General features: G+C 43.0%; 1 protein-coding gene across 4 annotated transcripts in view; it reads left to right on the top strand.

The window, feature by feature from the left end:
- Ubr2 (ubiquitin protein ligase E3 component n-recognin 2) overlaps positions 1-25,493 on the top strand; it is a 97,890-nt gene that overhangs the window by 11,331 nt on the left and 61,066 nt on the right. For 3 of the 4 annotated variants that reach the window (XM_045155794.1, XM_045155796.1, XR_006638492.1), the window contains exons 2-11: positions 3,116-3,375; positions 9,436-9,514; positions 11,983-12,096; positions 14,593-14,723; positions 17,389-17,527; positions 19,211-19,273; positions 20,878-20,998; positions 22,555-22,662; positions 23,598-23,686; positions 24,656-24,754. In XM_045155794.1, the coding sequence (XP_045011729.1) occupies positions 3,116-3,375; positions 9,436-9,514; positions 11,983-12,096; positions 14,593-14,723; positions 17,389-17,527; positions 19,211-19,273; positions 20,878-20,998; positions 22,555-22,662; positions 23,598-23,686; positions 24,656-24,754 (1,203 nt within the window). Of the gene's footprint in view, positions 1-3,115; positions 3,376-9,435; positions 9,515-11,982; positions 12,097-14,592; positions 14,724-17,388; positions 17,528-19,210; positions 19,274-20,877; positions 20,999-22,554; positions 22,663-23,597; positions 23,687-24,486; positions 24,586-24,655; positions 24,755-25,493 lie in introns of all 4 variants that reach the window. The other variant, XM_045155795.1, reaches the window with a different exon arrangement.

The raw sequence follows: 25,493 nt of genomic DNA on the forward strand, positions 1-25,493 counted from the left end.
GGTGTGGCAGGAAGGGTGTAGCAGACAGCTTCAGGTTCACTGAGATGAACTTTCAGACAAGGCACAGTTATGGAGGAAGGGATTTATTGAAGCTTACAGATCCAGGAGAAGTTCCATAATGGCAGGAGAAGCTGGCCTGCCTTCACAGGACCAAGCAGACAGAGAGAGAAGCACAAGCCAAAAAGCCAAAAGCCACACAGCACAGCACACTTCAGGAACTCTAGCTAGGTACACTTTGCATATCGCTAGATTGAAATCTAAAACCCACCACCACACCTAAAGATCCACCAGTGACATTGCCTCCAGCCAGGTGGCTGCAGAATGCAAACTACAAACAAGTGAATATGTTGGGGGGCATCTATTCTATTCAAACCACCACAGAGGGCTTCCTTCTATTGCAAGTGAGTTCCGGATGCATGCGCCACTTTGCATCTGGCTTTATGTGGGTATTGGGGATTCACACCCAAGCCATCAATCTTTGCAAATAAGCACCATTAACTGCTGAGACATCTCTCCAGCTCAAATTTAGTTCTTCAACAAGAATAATTGGAATTTAGGTAATCCATAGATAAAACACTGGATTTATGAGTAATGTTAGCAGTTTAGTGAAATGCATTTTTTAAAGATTTTTTAAATTTTTGTTTATTAGAGACAAAGAGAGGGGGAGGAGAGAAAGAGAGTAGGGAGAGAGAGGGAGAGAATGGACACGCCAGGGTCTCTAGCCACTGCAAATGAACTCCAGATGCATACGCCACCATGTGTGTCTGGGTTGCATGGGACCTGGAGAATCAAACTGGGGTCTTTAGGCTTCACAGGCATGTGCCTTAACCACTAAGCCATCTCTCCAGCCTGTGAAATGCATTTTTAAAATAGGTCATTACAATTTTTTTGTTTGGTTCACATTTTTTTTCTTGGCTAGAACCAAGAAGGCTGAGAATGGCTAGTCAGTGAGCACATACGCACAGCTGTGGGGAGACAAGGGTCAGTGACAGAGTGAAGGGGAGAAGGGACACAGAGGGAAAGGCGGGGGAGCGGTTTGAAGGGCACCGTGACTCACTGGGTTAGTTTTTAAGAGATTGTTACCTGAGCCACGCCGCTCTTCCCTCTCTGCTTGCACCAAAGCCTTGTGCAGCATAGCGCGAATGTCACTGCCAGTGGTGGCAAGAGCTGTGGACATGCTCCTAGTCATTTTCTCCACAGTCCAGTTGAAGTTCGGGCTTAAATCTGGTAGAATGGAGAAGTGGCGTGGGAAAGTGGGAGACATGTAAGCGGAGGTGGAATAGTTAAGGTCTGAAGAATGAACAGGAAGGTAGCAGTGAGAGATGGGTTGGTAGCTTCATTGTAAAGCTCTTGCTATGCTAGTGTGAAGACCTGAGTTCAGATCCCCGCAATCCACATAAAGCCCAGTGCAGAGACATAGAACTCCTCAGGCAAGATGGAAGCTTGGGCTAAGGCAAGAAACCCTGCCTCAAGAGGCTGGAGAGATGGCTAGCGGTTAATGCCTGCCTGTGAAGACTAAGGATCCCAGATTGAGGCTCAATTTCCAGGACCCATGTAAGCAACATGCACAAGGTAGCAGCATATGCATCTGGAGTTCATTTGCAGTGGCTGGAGGCCCTGGCGTGCCCATTCTTTCTCTGTCTACCTGCCTCTTGGTCTGTGTGTCGCTCTCAAGCAAGTAAATAAATAAATAATTTTTAATAAAAAAAAAATAAAAGGAAACCCTGCCTCAAAATAAGGTAGAAGGCAGGGGTCCACTCCCACAAGTTGTCCTCTGACCTCTGCGCACATGCTGTGGCATGCATGCTCCTTTGCACTCACGCATGACCACAAACACTGGAGACAGTAGCTCAAAAGAAGAGAGAGGAGAATGACAGGACCCTGGGAGAATGGGAACCCCATGAAAACAAAGGGCTTTGTAAGCCAGGCTAGCAACTTGATATCCAGTGGAATGGGAAACTGAACGACACAATCAGGGTAGAAAGTGATTACAGGCGCCACAGCTGGGCACACTGTGACTCTACCCCTGATGATGGGGGCGAGTGTGGGCCAGGATAGTGGAAGTGGCAGCCAGAAGGAAAGAAATGGATGGACTCGAGATTTCAACAGGTTAATGAAGACGTGCTGACCGGCTGTTGCAGGGGGAGGAAGAGGTTCAGGGTATCCTGTTTGGACACCTGTATACATGCCAGAGTAGCAGAACGGAATGATCGGCAGACTTCAGTGAGGGTGAGAGGATCAGTTCAGTTTAGTTTGGTTCTTTGAGATGTGCAGTGTTCACGTATCTGGAAGCAGGGGTCTGGGGCCAAAGAAGGGCAGTATGTTGATTGTTTTCATGGGGAGACAAGAAAAGAGCTTACACAGGGGCTGGTCAGGAAAAGAAGGCTTACTTGGTATGCCCAACTCTGACTAGATATAGACACGCACTTGAATATTAATTGATAGGAGTACAGTTAGTTTATTGGCTACTTGAGTGGGTTGCATTCTCTTCTTAGAGGCAAACTGACAGGAGAATCCCTGCCACAATTAGAATGTCATTTGAGCCAGACATGGTAGTGCACACTATAGCGATCCTCCTACCTCTGCCTCCCTAGTGCTGGGATTAAAGGCATGCACCACTACGCCTGACTTCTTTTTTTCCTCTCTCTCTCTCTTAATCAACTTTAAAAATATTTATTTATTTGGGGTAGAGGACAGAATGGGCTTCCTGCCACTGCAGGCAAACTCCATATACATGTGCCACTTTGTGCATCTGGCCTTAAGTGGGTACTGGGGAATTGAACCCAGGCCATCAGGCTTTGCAAGCAAGTGCTTTTAACCACTTAGCAATTTCTCTAGCTCTTTTTTTTTGAGGTAGGGTCTCACTCTAGCCCAGGCTGACCTGAAATTCACTATGTAGTCTCAGGGTGGCCTGGAACTCACAGTGATCCTCCTACCTCTGCCTCCCAGGTGCTTGGATTAAAGGCATGTGTGAAATATTTGGTATTTTAATAGATTAACTTTCTGTTACACAATGGTGAAGCAAAATATGACTTTTTAATCTAAAAAAGTGGATTGTAATTGTCCAAATTATGGTGAACTGATATTGTTTAAATTTTTTTTTCCTTTTCTAAAGAAATGGCTACAAGCAACTGACCTCACGAAAGAAGTATACCAGCATTTAGCCCACTATGTACCTAAAATCTACTGCAGGGGTCCCAACCCTTTTCCACAGAAAGAAGATATGTTGGCGCAGCATGTTCTATTGGGACCAATGGAATGGTACCTTTGTGGTGAAGATCCTGCTCTGGGATTTCCAAAGCTTGAACAAGCAAACAAACCTTCTCATCTTTGTGGCCGTGTATTTAAAGTGGGAGAACCTACATATTCTTGCAGGTAAAATGTTACGATTTTCTTGAAAATTTTTTATTTGACCTGTGCTTTTTTTTCTCTGATTTTTTTTCTTTTTTGAGCTGAGCCCAACAGACTGGCTTTTTTTTTTTTTTTTTTTTTTTTTTTTTTTAATGTGAGAGAGAGGAGGGGGGGGAGAATGAATTGGCACACTAGGGCCTCCAGCCACTGCAGTCAAATTCCAGACATGTGCACCCCCTTGTGCACATGTGTGACCTTGCACACTTGCATGTAGCTTACGTGGGACCTGGAGTAGTAGAACATGAGTCCTTAGGCTTCACAGGCAAGCAAACACCTTAACCACTAAGCCATCTCTGCAGCCCACATTAAAATTTTTTATTTCAAAATTATGAAAAATAACCTTTTTTTTGGTTTTTCGAGGTAGGGTCTGTAGCCCAGGCTGACCTGGAATTCACTGTGTAGTCTCAGGGTGGCCTCAAACTCATGGTGATCCTCCTACCTCTGTCTTCTGAGTGCTGGGATTAAAGGTGTGTGCCATGTTGCCCAGCTAAGTTTATTATTATTATTATTTATTTTATTTACTTAGAGAGAGATTGGGGTAGACAGGGAGAAAATGGGTGCGCCAGGGCTTCCAGCCACTCCAAACAAACTCCAGATGCATACACCACCTTGTGCATCTGGCCTATGTGGGTCCTGGGGAATTGAACCTGGGTCCTTTGGCTTTGCAAGCAAGCACCTTAACTGCTAAGCCATTCCTCCAGCCTGAGACTAATTATTTTGGAAATGTCCCTCCAGTTGGGTTTGTCTGGTATGTGTAATTAGATTCCCATTGTATCTTTGACTGGATCACCACAGGAGTCATCTGTTCTAATCCTATCACAAGGCATATAGTTCCATTCTATAAGTGGTGATGTTGGTCATTTGATTAAAGGGATGTCTACAAGTCTTCTCATCTGTGAAGTTACCCTTCTTCCCTATGTAGTCATTGACTTTTGTATGGAAGTGCTGTTTTACCATTAGTTCCTTTTTGGGTCAGGGTAGGGGCAGAGTTCCAGGCTGACCTGGAACTCACTATAGCCCAAGCTGGCCTCGAACTCCCAGTGATCTTCTGACCTCAGCCTCTCAAGTGCTGGGATTATGAGCATGTGCTACCGTGCTTGGAGCTCTCCTTTTCTTGTTTCAACTTTTGGCTTGTTAGTGTAATTTTGTTTGTTTATTTTTGCTGTGCTGAGATTGAACCTCCAGTTTTCTTCTCAGCATTTCTACATGTAGTCCATTGTCATCTTGCTCATGCTGCCCTAGCTTTGTCGAGCAGGAGCCCCTGAAGAGGCCTTTGCCCCTTTTCCACCGTTGGCATTCTTGGAGCACTTCGTTCTTTCTGGCACAAGTTGTCAGGCACGTCTTGGATTTCTGCCTGTCTTCACTGCGAAATCAGCCGTTTTGCCAAGAAGCCGCGTTCCTTTTACAAGAGAACGGCATTCAGAGCGCCGTGCCGGATGCATGGCAGGTGTGCTTCCTGCTGTTGGGCTGTCGTGACTTCCAGACCCTCTCGTGGGTCCGTATTCGCTTTATATCTATGTAAGTGCAGAGGCCGATCCTAAAGCCTCTCACAGTGACTTCTGTCACTCCAGTCCAACTCCACAGGGCTCTTTCTGTTCCCCTGATCCTAGAAGTGCCTTCTTTCCTACAGGAAGAAATGGTGGTCGTCATGACTCTGTTGCCTCTTTGTGGCTTCTGCCACTGCAATATCTGTGCATCTCTTTATCCCTTTGGGCTCTACGCCCTGTGCTGGGCTGTGTAGGCCCTTCCTCTGCTCTCGTTAGGGTGTAAAAGTGAGTCTTCCCTGGGTGCATAGTTCACACTCTGCCACCTAGCCCTTCTGGTGTGTCCTCGAATTCCAGCAGCATTGCTAGACTTAGATGTCTTCACAGCACTCTCAGTTCCATAGTGGGCACTCTGCAGGAAGCCTGGTGAGAGTAGCCTGATCCTCAGCCAAGGACTGACTCACAGTTGACTCAGCATGGTCTACCGACTCATGCCAGACATGATTCTCTGGAACGGAGCCCATAGAACACGTGGATGTGCCTAATAGCGAGGGCTCACTTACTAGGGCAGCTTACGCAGTAGGCAGTGGTAGTCTAGCAATGGCTGCCTGCAAGCTGATGAGGCAGAAAACGAACCTGGCAGCTGCTCACCATGAAACTGAAAGCTTCAACAGACCCAGTCTGATTCTGAAACCTGGAAGATTCCAGGAGAGTGAGGTGTTCCATTCACATTGGAAGGCCAAAGAAGCTGGAGTCTGATGTTACTGGAGGATGGCAGCAGCCGCCAGGATAGACACACGGACCAGAGGCAAAGGCAGGCAGGAACATGGGGCTCCAGGTCACTGCTATAGTCAGGGAGCAGAGAGGTGAATTCTGGTGCCTGGCTGTCTTTTTCTGTTACTTGGTCTGGGCTGGTTCTTCCCGCCACAGTTAAGCCTTTCTGGAAGACTCTAAATCCAGTCAAGTTGACTTGAATACTGACCACCATACATCACATAGCCCTCCCTACCTCTTCCCGCCCCACATTCATCCATCTCTGGTTCGCTGACCCTGAGTGCAGTGCTTTACCTACCCTGTGGTCTGACCCCAGTCTTGGCTCAGCAGGACTCTCCTGCTATGCTCAGACTTCAGCTGTTTGCATCACTGGTGCAGGTGGCAAATCCCCTACCTGCAAACACACCCATAGGTCAGGGTTGTCCTGGGTTTGTGTCGTGAGTTTTCCTTACAGTTACTGCATGCTTGTGCTGCCTGTATCTGATGCCTACAGAGTTGTCCATGTCCTTGTATGCTTCTCACTTTTCTGATGGCTCCCAGTGGCAGTGGTAGTGGATGTTCAGTGCCAGAGCCAGAAGTCCTAGCTGTATTTTACCCAGTGGAGGTTGCTCATGCTTTTGAGCTGCCTTCTAGAAACCAAGTTGAAGCCAATCCATTTGTATATAATAATATTTAATCCTTCCAGGATCTTAGTTTTTATCCTGAGGCAACTGAAGGTGATTGAGTAGCTTACCCGCAGTCCTAAAACTGAATACCAGGGTTGGAGAGAGGGCTCAGTGGTTAAGGTGCTTGCTTGCACAGCCTAACGACCTAGGTTTGATTCTCCAGTACCCACATAAAGCCAGATGCACAAGGTCAGTGCATGCATCTGGAGATTGTTTGCAGTGGCTAGAGTCCCTGGAGCACACATTTATTTGAGAGACAGAGAAAGATACAGATAGAATAGGTATGCCGAGGCCCCTGCCCCCACCCCCTGAAAAAGAACTCCAGATGCAGGCATCACCTTGGGCTGCTTACGTGGGTCCTTGGAAATCAAACTTGGGTCTTAAGACTTTGCAGGCAAGCACTTTAACCATTAAGCCATTGCTCCAGCCCTCTTTGCAACACTTTTTTTTTTTTGGATGATGGGGAATCTAGCAGGCTTTATATAAACCAGTGCTGTTTACCACTGAGCCATCTCCTAAGCCCCCAGAAAATTTCTTTATGCCTATCTCCAAGGCAGAAAGGCTAGGGATGATTAAATTGCATTTTTCATATGTGACCTGGCTTAGAAAAGAGAAAAAAGCTGGGTGTGGTGGCACACACATTTTTAATAACAGCACTTGGGAAGCAGAGGTTAGAGGATTGGGAGGCAGAAATGTGAGCTTCAGTACAGCTTGGGCTACAGTGAGACCCTACCTTGTAAAAACTAAAATATATATTATATGTTATATTATATATATTACATAAATAATTACATAATGATTTGATATGCTTGGGCGTTTGTTTTTTCATATGTTTGTTTTTCTTTTTTTTTTAAATTTTTTATTTATTTATTTGAGAGCGACAGACAGAGAGAGAAAGACAGATAGAGGGAGAGAGAGAGAATGGGCGCGCCAGGGCTTCCAGCCTCTGCAAACGAACTCCAGACGCGTGCGCCCCCTTGTGCATCTGGCTAACGTGGGACCTGGGGAACCGAGCCCCGAACCGGGGTTCTTAGGCTTCACAGGCAAGCGCTTAACCGCTAAGCCATCTCTCCAGCCCATATGTTTGTTTTTCAATGTTCTTGGTTTAAAAAAACAAATAGATTTTTCTTTGCTTTTCTGTGGTTAGTGAAACTCAGAAGTCTAGGAACTGCTACCCAGTACTGGTGTCTGTGGTGAAGGCTGGGGAGAGAAAACATTGTGAGGTGTTGCAAAATAATGAATTTTGTGAGGTTTTCTTACAAAGCAAAAGTAGGCAGCATGTGCATCTGGGACTTTACAGAGCTCTTCTTACAGGCAAACATTAATGGAAGGGAGGATTATTCATGAGGCTAAGGAGAGGAATTCCAGGAGTGTCAGGATGTGCTTCTAGAATAGATCTCTGTCCTTGCACAGGGTTGTCGCAGCCGATGCATGGTGGGAACAGTGAGTTTTGCAAGGCTGATGATGGGGAGGACCTTCGTAATGAAGCGAGGACAGCAGTCCTCTCAGATGGTGTGTTCTCGGGTGGGGACTGCTTTCTGCTCCAGTGTCACATGTTGTCCTGTAAAGACAGCGCTATGGTTGCATTGGCTTTTAGCCTCTGATTTCCTTAGGCCAGTGTGTGCCACTTCATTGTCACTCTTACTCCTAAGCAGACCATGTTGTATAGCCCACACACCAGTGCGTCACAAAGTACAAAGAATGTTGCATAAAAATCATTTTGAAGCCAGGCATATGGTGGCGCAAGCCTTTAATTCCAGCAATAAGAAGTCAGAGGTAGAAGGATCACTGTGAATTTGAGGCCATCCTGAGACTGCATCATGAATTCCAGGTCAGCATGGGTTAGAGTGAGACCCTACCTCAAAAAAAAAAAAAAAAAAGGTGGGGAGGGGGAGGGCTGGAGAAATGGCTTAGCAGTTAAGGCATTTGCCTGCAAAGCCAGAGGACCCAGAACCAATGTAAGCCAGATATACAGGGTGGTACATGCTTCTAGAGTTCGTTTGCAGCAGCTGGAGGCCCTGATGTGCCCATTCTCTCTCTGCCTTTTTCTCTCTCTCCCCGTCCCTCTCCTCAAATAAATAAATAAATAAAAATATTTAAAAAAATAGCAACAACAACAACAAGAAACATTTTGAGCTAGCATGGTGGCCTTTGCCTTTAATCTCAGCACTCTGGAGGCTGAGGTAGAAGGATCACTGTGTGTTCAAGACCAGCCTGGGATTACAGAACCTACCTGGGGGAAAAAAAAATCATTTCGGATTATAGAAAGAGTTGGTGACTCTTAACCATGGACTGGCCAGAATTCTCTTCCATAATCCTACTTGGATTGTTTGTGAGCTACCGTTGCCCAGTTTCATGTGTGGAGTACGTATCTAGGACTTCAGTCCTATTCGGTGCTCAGCAGACAGGCACATACCTGTTATATTGCTCTTAAGGACTGGGGGTAGCTTTAAAGATGTTACTTTACTATTCCTACTTATAAATTATTTTTGTTAAAAAAAACTTATTTGAGAGAGTGAGAGAGGGAAAGAGTCAGACATAGGGAGAGAGAGAGAGAGAGAATGGGTGTGCCAGGGCTTCCAGCCCCTGCAGATGAACTCCAGATGCATGTGCCACCTTGTGCATCTGGCTTTCGTGGGTCCTGGGGAATCAAACAGAGGTCCTTTGGCTTTGCAGGCAAGCACCTTAACCACTAAGCCATCTCTCCAGCCCACAGATTGCATACACACACACACACACACACACACACACACACACACACGCACATGTAAATAAATAAATGTATATGTACACACACACACATTTATTTATTTATTTACTTATTTTACCTTTTTGAGGCAGGGTCTCGCTGTAGCCTAGCCTGACTTGGAATTCACTATGTAGACTCAGGGTGGCCTCGAACTAAGGGAGACCCTCCTGCTGTCTCTCCCAAGTGCTGAGATTGAAGGCGTGCACCACCACACCCAACTTGTTTTTGTATTTCTACTAGCTGTACATTTCTTTGTTATTCACAACTTTCATAATTATAGGCAATAAACCCTCTGTGAAATAATGAAATTGTATGACATTCTGATTTATTCATGTTTTCTTTGACTTTACAGAGACTGTGCAGTTGATCCAACTTGTGTTTTATGCATGGAGTGCTTTTTGGGAAGTATTCACAAAGACCATCGATATAGGGTTAGTAATGTCCAAATAACAACCATACACAGTATTGGATTTTATACTTGGTACATTTTCTTTCTTTTTAAAACCCAAAGATTTGGAACTGGACCAATGGCCCCATGGTTGAAAATACTTACTTCCAAAGATTTAACACAAAAGTAACAAAACGTGCTGTAGTCAGGTGTGATGGCTCCCCAGCACTGTAGGGAAAAAGTATCCAGTGTTCGTTAAATGTAGGATGGCATTAGAGAAAGGAATTACTAATCTGTGCTTCTTGGAACACATGCATGAAGATGGCACAGGAATCTGCTTTTTTTGTATTTTCAAGTACCTTCTTGATTTTATTTATTTATTATAGAGAGAATGGGCATGCCAAGGCCTGTAAACAAATTCCAAATGCATATGCCACCTTGTGCATCTGGCTTACATGGGTCCTGGGGAACCAAACGAGATGCTTTGGCTTTGCAGACAAGCACCCTAACAGCTAAGCCATCTCCCTACCCTTGTTGGTGTTCTGTTGTGGAAGAGGCTTGTCTGTAGTGTCAGGCAGGCCCTACCGGAGCTCCCTGGTGTTATTCTAAGCCAAAACCTCCTTGGGTCCTGTTCATGATCATCAAGGTTCAAAAGTTAGGGGAAAGTTACTAAATGGAAATTTTTTCTCTAATCATTAAATCAGGTGGCAGAGAAGGACTATTTCAGTCTTGTTCATAATTCAGGAGCCCTGCTGGCTTACGGCTTTCCTCCTGTTTGTTTTCATTCAGTACCCAAGTACTGGCACTCCTTGTAGGGGAGTGTCCCTGTGTTCTCACAGGTCAGTCAGAGAATACGGGTTTCCTATGAGCTATCCCACCTGTTTGCTGACAGCATAGACACGTGGTGGGGCAGGGCAGTTGCCACTTCTCAGGTGGCTGCCTACACATATTTCTGGACGCACATCTGCATCCCTGGAAATAACTAAAATTTGGGGGATTACATTAGTGATACTGTGACACATAACACGTAAATACTTATTTTGGGCAGAATATAATCACATTTATTCTAAAGTATAATGTATCTGATACCCATTCTTAAATTCATCTTCATGGTTTTTTTTTTGCATGTATCCTCATTTTTTAAAAGCAGAATTTCTGGTGTACCAATTAATAACCTATAGGCTCCATGTGCCATGTTTCTTTTTTAATTAATTATTTTTATGTTTATTTGAGAGCGACAGAGAGAGAAAGAGGCAGAGAAAGAAAGAGAATAGGTGCTCCAGGGCCTTCAGCCACTGGAAACAAACTCCATACATGTGCGCCCCCTTTTGCACCTAGCTAGTGTGGGTCCTGGGGAATCGAGCCTCAAACCTTCACAGACAAGCGCTTAACCGCTAAGCCATCTTTCCAGCCCCTGTCAGATTTCTTGATTCAGTGACATATCTTTAAGAAGTGTGGGTAGTTCTTGAACCCTGCAGGTGGTGAAGTTGTCATAGCCTATGCACCTAGCCTTTCAAAGAGTAGAGTGTTAAGCCGGGCATGGTGGCGCCTAGCACTTGGGAGGCAGAGGTAGGAGGATCACTGTGTGTTCAAGGCCACCCTGAGATTACATAGTAAATTCCAGATCAGCCTGAGCTAGAGTGAGACCCTACCTCAAAAAAAGAGTATGTGTTATAGAAGAATAAAGAACTGTTCCTTGAACCTTGTTGCAGTTACCTTTCATTGCTGTGACAAAAACACCCAAGCAAAAGCAGCTGATGGGGCGGCGGGAGGGGAGGTGTTTTGGCTTATAGTAGGAGGGAAGCTCCATGAGGGCAGGGAAGGCGTGGCATGGGCAGAGGCTGGACATCCCCTCTGCCACAGCAGGTGGACAATAGCAGCAGGAGAGTGAGCTGAGCTCTGACAAGGGGGAGCTGGCTAAAACATACCAAAGCCTGCCCCCAACAACACACTTCCCCTCCCAAACTGCCACCAGCTGGGGGACTAGGCATTCAAAGCATATGAGTTTATGGGGATATCTGATTCAACCCACCAGAAACCTATTTTATTATAGCAAGACATCTTCATAGCATACACCAAATTTACCAAACCAAGCAGGAAAACTCTTGCAGTCATCATTGTTCCCTAATTAAGGAAGCCATACTGGCAGACATACCTCAAATACTTAATTTACTTAATTTAGCATTACATTGTATTTTTTTCAAGGTAGGGTCTCACTACTCTGTAGTCCCAGGCTGGCCTCAAACTCACAGAGGTCCTCCTACCTCCTCCTCTTCAGTGCTAGAGTTAAAGGCGTGTGCCACCACATGGCCCTTTATTTTGGATTCAGTTAAGTCCATATGCTGTTCAAACTTGAAAACATTGAAAGGTTTGTGTTTCACTTAATGTTATCCCACCAATGAAATGAAACAAGTGATGCTATGTCCTCAGCATGTGATGTATGCATATTTATTATTTGATAACTCTCAGCAAATACTTACTGACAGGCAACCTGGCAATTTTTTATTGCAGATGACCACATCAGGAGGTGGAGGGTTCTGTGACTGTGGGGATACTGAGGCTTGGAAAGAGGGGCCATTCTGTCAGAAACATGAACTCAACAGCGCTGGGATGGAGGTAGAAGAGGTAAAAAAACATTTTACAAAGTTGTCTTTAAAGATAGACAGAGTTTTCAATATTTTCAGAAACAAAAATGAAGTTGCAATGCAATAAAAACAGTTCTCTTCTATTGGTGATAACTGAATATACTGTCAGCGTTCTAAGCAGTTTGTGGTGCAATCCCATTGTTAGTGCTACGCATTTGAAATTCTGGAAATTTTATTTTGTTCAGTTATTTCGTTGAGGTTTTGTTTTAGGCATATATGAGGACCACTTAACTAAGATTGTTGGGGCTGGAGAGATGGCTAAGTGGATAAGCACTTGCCAATGAAGCCTAAAGACTCTGGTTCGAGGCTGTATTCCCCAGTACCCACGTAAGCCAGATGCACAAGGTGGCGCATGCAATCTGGAGTTTTCTCTTTGTCTGTCTCTCAAATAAATAAAGAAAAAGATTTAAAAAACTAAGTTTGTCTTTGTGTTGAAAATAATGAATTCTAGACCAGGTAGCTGTCTTTTTTATTAAACTATATGATGGCTAAACAAGCCTCCTAGCAACTGGTATCATTGGCTCTATGGTGGGACCAAAGGCAGAGTTGATCACCTAGTGAACATCATGGGTTTTTGTTGTTGTTGTTGTTGTTATTTTTGTTTTTCAAGGTAGGGTCTCACTCTAGCTCAGGCTGACCTGGAATTCACTCTGTAGTCTCAGGATGGCCTCGAACTCACTGCGATCCTACTACCTCTGCCTCCTGAGTACTGGAATTAAAGGTGTGCACCACCATGCCCACCTTTTTTATTTATTACTTATTTATTTGAGAGAGAAGAGGCAGATAGTGAATGGGTGGGCCAGGGCCTGTAGCCATTGCACACAAACTCCAGGTGCATGTGCTACCATGTGCATGTACTGGGCAATTGAACCTGGGTCCTTAAGCTTCTCAGGCAAGTGCCTTAATCTCTAAGCCATCTCTTCAGTCCTATGTATTGTTTTTGTTTTTTTTTTTAGTTTTTTTTTTATTTATTTATTTGAGAGTGACAGACACAGAGAGAAAGACAGGTAGAGGGAGAGAGAGAGAGAATGTGCGCGCCAGGGCTTCCAGCCTCTGCAAACGAACTCCAGACGTGTGCGCCCCCTTGTGCATCTGGCTAACGTGGGACCTGGGGAACCGAGCCTCGAACCGGGGTCCTTAGGCTTCACAGGCAAGCGCTTAACCGCTACGCCATCTCTCCAGCCCCTATGTATTGTTTTTTGATTGTTGACTCTGTGCTGTTTTTCTCTAAATGAATAGCTTGTTCTCATTAAATAAGTGCTAAAGTCTTTGCTTTTTATGATGATACATTGGTGTTTAATTCAAGATCTTTATTCAGATTTTATTTTTTCTATTTGTGTTGTGGAAATGAACATGTGTATGCATATGTTGGGCAGTTGCACATGTGTGTGTGTGTGTGTGTGTGTGTGTGTGTGTGTGTGTGTGTGTCTGGGGTGGGGGGAGGCCAGACTGGGACTACTTCAGGTGTCATCCTCAGGTATGCCAGCCATCTCTTTTTGAGGCAGGGACTCTCATTGCCCTGGAACTCACCATAGGCTATGCTGGCTCTGCAGCAAACCCCAGGGACCCTCCTATTCCTGGCCTTCCCCCAGCACTGAGATTACAATATGCTACCACCTTTCCCCACCTCCAGCATTTACATGAGTTCTGAGGTTCAAACTTAGGTTGCCTTGCTTGTAGGACAAGTCCTTTACTAACTGGCTATCTCCCCAGTTCCAGATTTCATTGGAATGAACAAGACTTTTGGTGTCAGAATAGTGTCTTTCAAACAGTATAACAGTGTTTTGCTCAGATCCCAACTGGCTCAAAATGTTTCATTGCCATGGAAAGCTTTTTTGGTTTTTCAAGGTAGGGTCTCACTCTAGCCCAGGCTGACCTGGAATTCACTATGGAGTCTCAGGGTAGCATTGAACTCACAGTGATCCTCCTACCTCTGCCTCCCGAGTGCTGGGATTAAAGGCGTGCACCACCATGCCCCGCTTGCATTTGTTTTTATCTGTTTCATTCACATGTTCTCAGGTTTGCTTCAGCAGAGAGTGATCAAGGTGCCAGGTGTTTTTACCTCTACTGGAACAACTTTCATTATAGTAACAATAAAAAGATAAACAGTCCAAGGTAAAAAGGACCAAAGGTCTTGAATAGACGTTGCTTCAAGAAACAAGCACATGACTGACAACCCAGGAAAGGTGCCAATTACTGTTGGTCATCAGGGTGCCATTCCCGGTGTTTAGATTTATTCATTAGGCATTGAAGCGCCATTGAATATTTTGATTCAGTTGGTTTAAAACGGACATTATCCCAAGCAAAGCATTTTAGGAAGTTTGATTTAAATTTTTGTAACACGCAGGATTCAATTCATTGAGAAATTGAAACTAGACAACCTGTAAGCTTTATAATTTTGAAAGGTAGAGACAGGATGAGAGAGAAGAGATTTGGTGGGCATTTAACACTAGCATTTTTTTCATCTCTCGTTCAGGATCCTCTAGTGCATTTATCAGAAGATGTGATAGCAAGAGCTTACAACATCTTTGCTATTATATTTCAATATGCAGTGGAGATATTAACCTGGGAAAAAGAAAGTGAATTGCCTGCAGATTTAGAGATGATGTAAGTATAACCCATTCTTTGTATATGTATGATGGCTGAATTTTAAATTTTATACAGCTAAGATAGGACCTGTTTTTTTTTAAATAATCATTTTTGGCAGAGTAATAACTTTAATATAAAAAGTTTTAAAATATGTGTGCTCCATTAGAAACTTTTCCTTGATTGGCTTGAGGCATTTAAGAAATTTTTTTTCGGGCTGAAGAGACAGTTTAGCTGTTAAGTCACTTGCCTTCAAAGCCAAAGGACCCAGGTTCTATTCCCACGAAAGCCAGGTGTACAAGGGGGTGCATGTGTCTGGAGTTCGTCTGCAGGGCTAGAAGCCCTGGCATGCCCATTCTCTATTTCTCTCTGCTTCTCTTTCTCTCTCAAGTAAATACAATATTAAAAAAAAGAAATGCCGCTATAGTAATTTTATATTTTTAACATTTTATTTTTATCTTACTCCCTTCTGTTACCCTTCGTCGTCCCTCCTCCCTTCCTATTAACACCTTCCTCATTAATCTCCATCTTTTTTTTTAATGCATTTTTCTTTTCTTTCTTTTTTTATTTTATGAGAGAGAGAATTCTCCAGGGCCTCTAGTGGCTAGTTGAACTCCAGACACATGCACCACCTTGTGCACTTTCATGCATGCATCACTCTGTATATTTAGCTTACGTGGGTTCTGGGGAATCAAACCTAGGTCCTTAGACTTTGTAAGCAAGTACTTTATCCACCAAGCCATCTCTCCAGCCCTCAGCCCTCATGTTTATTTGTTTGTTTGTTTGTTTTCTTAACCATTGAATTAAAGTAGGATTGCTTGTGTGATAATGGGTTGAAGGTTTTTTCCTGTGGAACGAGCAATTGATGACTCTCCTTTTTAAAAAATTTTTAAGTTTATTTTTTGGCTCCCCTTTGAATTTTTTTTCTTAATTTATTTGCATGGGGATAGAGAAAGAATGGGCGTGACAGGGCCTCCTGCCATTGCAAACAAACTCCAGATGCGTGTGCCACATTGTGTATCTCGTTTTACATGGGTACTGAGGATTCAAATCCAGGTCGTAAGGCTTTGCAAGTAAGCGCCTTTAACTGCTGGGCCATCTCTCCAAACTCCCAAGAATTTTCTTCATTTACACATTCATTTCAATATTCCTGATTTTTTTTGGGGGGGGGGTGGTAGGGTCTCACTCTAGCCCAGGCTGACCTGGAATTTACTCTGTAGTTCTAGGCTGGCCTCAAACTCACAGACCCTTCAGCCTCTGCCTCTGCCTCTGCCTCTGCCTCTGCCTCCTAAGTGCTGAGATTAAAGGCATGTGCCACCACACCTGGTATAGTTGTATACTTTTAATCTGGTTTATTGTACCAGGCATGAAATGCCTCCCTCAACTCCAATCAGAGAGCAGTTGATTACTCCTACAGCATTCATGCCACAATCGCACCAGTAGGCATATCTTGCCTGTAGCCGTATTGAAACTTACAAAGACTAAGTGGTTTCATAGTTCTTCCTATTTGAGTTACATGACAAAACTAGTTTTAAGGATTGAACTCTTTGATATAAATAAACTTGGGTCATTTATTAAGTATTCGTATTCAATTTTAATCATTTTGATTCTAATTATCATATTTATCCAACACTAGATTCTTCTCCTGCACTTCTACCATGTTTCCTTAGACTATTGAGATGGTAAAATTGTGAGCAGAAAGTTGGATTCTGCCCAAGTCATATTGCCACTGCAAACAGACTGTAAGACGGTGCATTTGGCTTTATGTGCTTACAGGGGAATTGAACTTGGCCAGAAGGCTTTGTAAGCAAGTATCTTTAGCTACTGAGCCATCACCATGGCTCCCATACTTTACTTTTGACCCTTAGAGCCTTTGCTTTAACCATCCTCTGGTCCAGGGTCTTTTGCTTACTCATTTTCATTTTCTTTTGTTTTAAGCCAGGTTTTACTATGGAGTGAGGCTAGCCCCAAACTTGCAGTCTTCCTGCTTCAGCCTCCCTAGTGCTCAGACTATAGAAGTGTGCCCCTATGCCCAGTTAGCCTAGGTTTTCTCAACTTTGATACTCCTGGCATTTGGGGCCAGGCCAATAGTTTTGTCATGGGAACTGTTGGATAGATGACAGGATATCTAGTATCCCTGGTGTCCCTGCCCAGCCATGACAACCAAAAGTGTTTGCAAACCTGACCAAATGAATAGGGTGCGATCACGGTGCATGCCTGTAATCCCAGCTCTTGCAATCTCACAGTAAGGTCAGGAACCCATGACCCGCCTTGGCTACATAACTAATTCAAGGCTGTATTGGGCTACATGACACCCTGTCTCAAAACAAAAAAAAAATGTTGCCAAGTGGTCACTGCAGAAGGTACAGGGGAACTGCCACTCAGTGAGAATCAGTAGTGGCCAACATGACGACAGGTCTTGGATTGGTTGCCTAGCACTTCTTGAACTCTGTCTATCACATCCTGCCCTGGCGTCCTGCCATTCTTGAGAAAATCCAGTCCACATGAAGTTATGTATGTTCAGATGTTTCCCAGCAGATAGTAACGGTAATGTCATAAAGCGTAGGAACCGCAGGTGACATCTTTGCTGACGAGAGGTGGCCATTCCTGAGCTCATTCCCTGACATAAGTCAGCCTGGAAGAAGATAGTGTGCAAATCAGTGCTCGACTGATGCTTTCCCCACAGAGAGAAAAGTGACACCTACTACTGCATGCTGTTCAATGACGAGGTTCACACCTATGAGCAGGTTATTTATACTCTTCAGAAAGCTGTTAACTGCACACAGAAGGAAGCCATTGGTTTTGCAACTACAGTCGATCGAGACGTAAGTAATTTCATACTGATGTCAGATAAGTTCTAGAAAATTGAGTTAAATGTATGTATGTCTAGATTATGTGGATGCGGTGCTTGTGTGCATGTGTTTTGTGTTATGCACATGTGTTATGCTTTGCACACACGCTGAGACAGAGGAGAATGTCAGTGCCCTGTGTCACTCTTCTGTTGTATTTTCTGCACACAAGAATCTCTCAGTGAACCTGAAGCTGCTGTTTGCTAGATAGTAGCTGGGCCATGAGTGAGCTCCAGCGATTCCCCCGTGTCCACCCCTCAGCCCTGGGCTACAGGCACACAGGGCCTCATGTAGCTTTCTGTGTGGGTGCTAGGGCTCAGGCTGGGGCCTTGTGCTTGCTCAGCAAGTGAATTCACCTGCCGAGCCTTTTCTTAAGCCCTCTAGGCCATTTTTTAAATTTCACTAAAATATTAGACTAAATATATATTGTTAAAACTAAGCAGCTGTCATATAGAAAGTTTAAAAGTAAAATGCAGTTACCCGATTCTATTTTGTTTTTTGTTTTTTGTTTGTTTTTTTTTTTATGGTTTTTTGAGGTAGAGTCTCACTCTAGCCCAGGCTGACCTGGAATTCACTATGTAGTCTCAGGGTGGCCTCGAACTCTCGGCAATCCTCCTACCTCTGCCTCCCTAGTGCTGGGATTAAAGGCGTGCGCCACCACGCCCGGCCAGTTACCCAGTTCTAATATCCAACTTTGATAGTGACAGTTTCAGAAGCCTAGTAGAATAAACGTTCTGTTGCTAAGGAACTATACATTTACTAATGGCTTGAGAAGTTAGGATAGCACTGAAGGAAACAAAAAAATTCTTTTGCTCTTTTTTTTTTTTTTTTTTTTTTTTTTGTTTATTCAAGTTAGGGTCTAACTGTAGCTCAGGCTGACCTGGAACTCACTGTGTAGTCACAGTTATCCTCCTACCTTTGTGTCCTGAGAGCTGGTATTAAAGGTGTGTGCCACCACACCCAGCTGTCTGAACATTATTTTTTTTTTAATTAATTAATTTATTTATTTGAGAGCGACAGACACAGAGAGAAAGACAGATAGAGGGAGAGAGAGAGAATGGGCACGCCAGGGCTTCCAGCCTCTGCAAATGAACTCCAGATGCATGCGCCCCCTTGTGCATCTGGCTAATGTGGGACCTGGGGAACTGAGCCTTGAACCGGGGTCCTTAGGCTTCCCAGGCAAGCGCTTAACCACTAAGCCATCTCTCCAGCCCTTTTTTAACTTTTTATTTATTATTATTTTTATTAGAGTCAGAGAGAGAGAGAGACTGACTGGGTGTGCCAGGGCCTCTAGCCACTGCACATGAACTCCAGACACGTGTGTCCCCTTGTGCATCTGGCTAACGTGGGTCATAGGGAATTGAACCTGGGTCCTTTGACTTTGAGGCAAGTGCCTTAACTGCTAAGCCATCCTTCCAGCCCTGAACATTATTTTTTAAAGTTGATTTAAAAGGTATCTTTATCTAGGGATAGGGAGATGGCTTAGCAGTAAGTGCTTGCCTATGAAGCCTGAGAACCCCGGTTTGAGGCTTGATTCCCCAGATTCTCCAGACGCATGTGTCTGTAGTTCGTTTGCAGTGACTGGAGGCCCTGATGCATGCGCGCACTCTATCGCTTGCAAATAAATAAAAAATAAATTAAATATGTCTTTATCTATAGGGTCGTAGGTCTGTTCGATATGGAGACTTCCAGTATTGTGACCAAGCAAAATCAGTAATTGTGGTAAGTAATTTTAAAATATACCTATACTGTTATATTGTAATTAGGCTAAGACTATATATTTTAGCATTTATGAACATATTTTTTGTGCTTTCAAGAATGTAAGCCCCCTACCCTGGCGTGGTGGCACACCCCTATAATCCCAGCGCTCAGGAGGCAGAGGCAGGAGGATCGCCTTGAGTTTGAGGCCATTCTGAGACTCCATAATGAATTTTAGGTCAGCTTGGGCTAAAGCAAGACCCTACCTTGAAAAACCAAAAAAAAAAAAAAAAAAAAAAGTGTAAGCCCCACCCCAGAAAAGAATATAAGACCAATTATCAATTAAATCATATATAAAAATGTTTCTTGAACTGGGCATGGTGACACGTGCCTTTAATCCCAGCATTTGGGAGCAGAGGTAGGAGGATCACCATGAGTTCGAGGCCACCCTGAGACTACATAGTGAATTTTAGGTCAGCCTGGGCCAGAGTGAGACCCTACCTCGTAAAACCAAAAAAAAAAGTTTCTTGAAATAACATCGCTCTAGTTTTTTGGTTTTGGTATTTTTGTTTTAGTTTGCATGTGTATGTGTGTTGTGTGGTGGATGTTATGTATATATGAGTATGCATGGTATCCTGGTTTTGTAAATCAAGCTAACAAGGTAAAAATCTTCAAAAATACAGTATACATATATGATATGTGTACACAGAGATACATGTCAATGTAAGTTACAGAGAGAGGATAAATCATATTTTTTACAAGTATTTCTAACCATGTATAGTGGCACATGCCTTTGATCCCAGCTCTTGGGAGGGAAAGGTAGGAAGATTGCTGTGAGTTTGAGGCCAGCCTGAGACTACATAGTGAATTCTAGATCGACCTAGATTAGAACAAGACCCTACCTTGAAAAATCAAAAAAAAAAAAAATTAATAAATTAAAAACAGGCTCAAAGAGAAATTTGTACAACCCACATCAGTGTCTGTTGACAGATGAATAGAGAAACTGTAGTGCATGCATACATTGTGTATGCTACGCTGTTGGTAACTCTTCGGGGACATTAAGCTACGTGAAATAAATATAGCGTGATTCTTGGTGATTGCCAAGAAAGGAAGGTGTGCTGACTTTTTCAATGGGTATAAAGTTTCAGTTTCCAAGATGAATTCTGAAGATTGGTTTTATAGCACTGTGAGTATACTCACTAAACAATCCTTATCTGTGTAAGGGAAAAGGGTTAAGATGATAAATCTTATTATATGTATTTACCATAGTTCTTTAAAAGTACTGATAATTATGGCTGTACAATGAACTAAAGTTATTTAAATTAGTGTGTTATTGTATTAAATTAGTATAAAGTCACAAAGCAACTAGAGCATTTAAACTGCTTGTATTTGGCATGGCAGATTTTCAAGTATGACCAAAGATTCAGGTGACTCGTAGCTGATCTTTACTATTCTGTATGGATCCTAAGGTTCCTTCTAGAAAATGAAAACCTGAATCGAGTAGTACTCTTATTACACATAACATGAAAAATTCTATGATGATGGTGGTGTGGTTGTATGAAAATGTTAACTTTTTCTGACACTCAAATTTTTAAGATAGTTTTTTCATCTTGCCATTTCTTTTTAAGAGAAATACCAGTAGACAGACAAAGCCACTCAAAGTTCAAGTTATGCATTCGTCTATTGTTGCACATCAGAATTTTGGTTTGAAACTTTTGTCTTGGCTGGGGAGTATTATTGGATATTCAGGTAGGTTCATAAAAGCTTACAGTAACTGATTGTTAACAATGAGCTCATATGCCTTTACAATGTGCTATTTGGGAAAAAATACTAAGTAGAAAAATTGTTTGCTTTCATTCCACATTTTAATATGCCATCTCAGAAGATCTTTGTGCACAGAAAACCTGTATTTCTGTGCCTACCTAGCATTGTTCTATACAGCTTTTAATGTGCACCCAGAAGATTCTTTATACAAATAATGGTAGGGGCCACTTGGCTAAGCAGTTATACACAACTGTAAGATACCAATGGAATGTGGATCTGGGTAGCTTGATGAAAGAAACTTTTCAGTGGCTTGTCCTGTGGAGCTTTTCACCAACACAGTGAGCTGGAAGAGATAGCCATTAGTTAAACCTAATGGTTAGCAGTTGAAGTGACTGTCAAGTATCTGTTCTGACTCCTGTAACTTCTGGTGACCAGTAGTTTGCAATTCTGAAAGGTTTCCCATTGAATATGACTGATTTGTGTTGCTTGGCTTTTCTGGGTTTTTGTTATTTTTGCTTTTCCACAGTTTAAAAATGAGATGATTTGTAATTTAGTAACATAATTATGAACCCTCATGTTCAGAGTGTAAAATAACAAATTGAAAGCTGTGTATAGTCGTTTAATCCTAGCACTTGGGAGGCTAAGGTAGAATCACTACCTTGAGTTTGAGGCCAGCCTAGGGCTGTGGAGAGAGATGCAGGTCATTCTGGGCTAGAAACAACAAAGTTTTGGAAACAACAGCAGCAAAATGCAAGTAATTCTAGCACTAATGGGTAAATTAGGGATAGATTTGTGCTACCTACTATGCAGTTCTTTGAGCAAAACATCCCAGTGTTACTGGGAAGCTAATTCCTGAAAGATTGATTGCAGACATTAGGAAAGACACCCTGTGAGCCAACACGTAAGGTGGTGTGGAAGCCTGGGAGCACGTGTGCTTGCCTCTCAGTCTCTTTCCAGTTACTTAGCCTCTTCCCTTCCTTTCAGTTTTCTTCGTTGGATATCTATATGTGGAGTAGCATGCAGCAGTATTAATGAGTTGTATCATGAAAGTCATTTCTTAACCTTCACAGGCAAATTCCTTAACCACTAAGCCGTTTCTCCAGCCCTCATGAAAGTAATTTCTGACGAAAATTCCCGTTGAGATACTCACCACCAATAATTTAAGAACTCATATGTAATGCTTATGAAATGTTTTCTGTTCAGCCGTTTAAAATCTATCTACCAACTTTTAAAAGTTTAAAAGTTACTCCATTTTTATGATGATCTTACATGCTTGAAAAGTAAAAACAGCAATTTTAAAATTATAAAGTATAAAAAAATTCTCAAATCACATATGTCTGTTGCCTTTTTGACCATTCTGGATAAGACTTGTGTGTGATTTGAGATGTGGATTTTTCATCTTGTGGAAGCTTAATAAAATAGTTAATAGGCCTACTCTTTATGAATAAATTTAATCTTTACTAGAACATGTAAAACTCAGGTTCAGTTGTACGTTGGCTTAAATGCCACTTCTCTCTGACTACTCTCCCTCCTGTTTAAAGATGGCCTCCGCCGGATTTTGTGTCAAGTTGGATTACAAGAAGGGCCAGATGGTGAAAATTCTTCTCTGGTGGACAGATTGATGCGCACTGACTCCAAACTGTGGAAAGGTGACTCTCAGATCCTTGTCCAGAAGAGTGCTGAACTAGGAAACATGACTGACTTCTGGAAAGTTTTGTTTTTGTTTCTGTGTTTTTTTTTAAATGTATTACTTGTTCTTTTTTTGTTTGTTTTAATTTATTTATTTGAGAGAGAAGGAGAAAGGAGACAGAAAAAGAGAGAATGGGCATGCCAGGGCCTCTAGCCACTGCAAACGAACTCCAGATGTGTGCACCACCTTGTGCATCTGGCTTGTGCATAGGTCTTGGTGAATTGAACCTGGGTCTTTTGGCTTTGCAGGCAAGCACCTTAACTGCTAAGTCATCTCTCCAGCCTGAGTTTTGGGAAGGTTTTTTTTTTTTTTTCTTTTTTGAGGCATGGTCTCACTTTAGCTTAGTTCAGGCTGACCTGGAATTTACTATGTATTCTCAGCATGGCCTCCAACTAATGGCGATCCTCCTACCTCTGCCTTCCAAGTGCTAGGATTAAAGACATGCACCACCCCTCCTGGCTTGGAAAGATTTTTAATAAATAATATGCCTCTTAAAGTTACCATTGCAACCCCCAACAAACAGACGCATTTGCATGTGTGTGTGCACACACAATTTAGCACTGCAGTTATATTTTGTTAGAAAACTACATTTAGAACTGTACTATTACATGCCTATATTCTTAGCACTCCAGAGCTGATGTAGAATTGGGAGGTCACAGCCAGCCAACCATGGCTGTAAGGTAGCTTGGGCTTCATAAGACCCTGCAAGAGAGGTAAAAGAACCAAGATGGAGAGAGAGAAAATTTATTTGCAAATACAATGTTTTTAAACCATTGTAAATGTTCTGAACAAAGCATGTAGAGCTTTGTCCTTGAGGTTTTAAACTACGGTTACAGAAGCACTGAACGTCACTTTGGTGGTTAGTGCTTCTCCTCACGCTGCCCTTCTCTGCAGGGGCGAGGAGTGTGTATCACCAGCTATTCATGAGCAGCCTCCTTATGGATTTGAAATACAAGAAACTGTTTGCTGTTCGATTTGCAAAAGTAAGTTGTTTTTTTTTTTTTAATTCTGCTATGAAGAATAACAAAATAGCACCTATGGAATTGCTTAATAATTCCTGTGCATCACTCCCAAGATGACGTAAATGCCCATCTATGCGGCAGTTCATGGTCTAAATGATACGAGAAGAGTTAACCCTATGCCATTGTGAATTGGGGCACTGATCCCCCTGAAGTTCAGGTAGGAAATGATCCAGGCCGTGCAACAGCACGCCTGAATGGACAGCACTTAGGTGGCTGATGGAGCGGTAGAGCCTTCTCCCCGTCCCCGCATATGACAGCTCACTACTCACCTTATGGAGCTCCCAAATTAGTCCTTAGCCAGTGAGCAGGTAAGAAATAACTGGGAGAGCGCCTTCAAAACACCTGTGTTGAAGCTTCACCAGAGTGGGGTCTGAACCTGCGTACCCTGGGAGACCTCAGATGAGTCTGCTGTGCGTCCAGAAGTCCTGGAATCCCGTTGCATGGCAGCAGCAGGCTGTGTGCATGTAGTTGCTGTGTTTTACCCACCTTTGTGCAGTGGCATCCCAGGGTCTTAGTATTTTGCTTCCTGTTGCCCCCAGTTTGGGCTGCTCAATAACCATCGTGCTTCAGAAGAATCAGGACTTCTGCAGGACTCTGGATTCCAGCATGACTCAGTATTCACACGGCATTTAACTGGTAGAGGTCATCCAGTTACCGTTCTCGTTCCAGTACTAGCTCTCAGACTTGCCCAGCACTGAATTGTCATGCTAACCTTGAGCATTTGGTTACTGGACTAGAGGTGGATTTCCCTTGTTGTCTAGAATTACCAGCAGTTGCAGAGAGATTTTATGGAAGATGATCACGAGCGAGCAGTGTCGGTGACTGCTCTGTCTGTCCAGTTCTTCACTGCACCTACTCTGGTGAGTAGTGCTCATCTTCCCTCTGGAACTCATAGCTGGCACTCCTTGCCTCTTTTTGCCTTCTTAATAGAACTATGAGCGTTTGCAGAGTGATTATGTGACAGATGACCACGACAGAGAGTTTTCGGTCGCAGACCTCTCGGTTCAGATATTCACAGTTCCTTCACTTGTAAGTACTGAAAGACTTAAGAGCTCTCTTGTTTTCCATTAACAGAAGTAAAGCCTTAACATAACAAACAAGTAAGGTTAGATGTTCCTGAATAGGGCAATACTTGACTTAATAGGTACTCAGACGTCAGATAGCCTTCAGCCACACTAGAATATAACCTTGAACAAAGTAATCCTTACTTTTTCCTAATAAGTCCTAGTGGTTTTGAATTTAGCTGATTGGTTTATGTATATTCATCTTTTTAACTTTTGTATAGTTTTATTTTTATTTATTTATTTGAGAGAGAGAGAAAAAAAAAGCTTCAGGGCCTCCAGCCACTACAAACAAACTCCAGATGCACATGCCCCCTTGTACATCTGGCTTATGTGGGTTCTGGGGAATTGAACCGAGATCCTCTGGCTTTGCAAGCAAGTGCCTTAACCACTAATCCAACTCTCCAGCCCTGAAGTATATTCTTGACATTAACATTTAGCTGATTGGTTTATGAAGTATGTTCTTGACATTATAACCAGACAACATACTGCATACCATCTTAGTTTGAGAAATCTTCATTCTTACCCCACCCCATAAGGAACATGTGTATAAGGCAGTGAGTCATTGGCTGATTTCATTCAACAGATTTATTAAGAACCTATTTATTAGGATTAGGCATAATCCTGCCTTTTTAAAATGCAGTGGTTAACAGAAACAGATGTGGCTTGCATAAGTAGTTAATTTAAATTTTGCTTATTTTTGTATC

The sequence above is a fragment of the Jaculus jaculus genome, chromosome 8, assembly GCF_020740685.1.
Source record: "Jaculus jaculus isolate mJacJac1 chromosome 8, mJacJac1.mat.Y.cur, whole genome shotgun sequence".
In the NCBI taxonomy this organism is placed as follows: Eukaryota; Metazoa; Chordata; class Mammalia; order Rodentia; family Dipodidae; genus Jaculus; species Jaculus jaculus.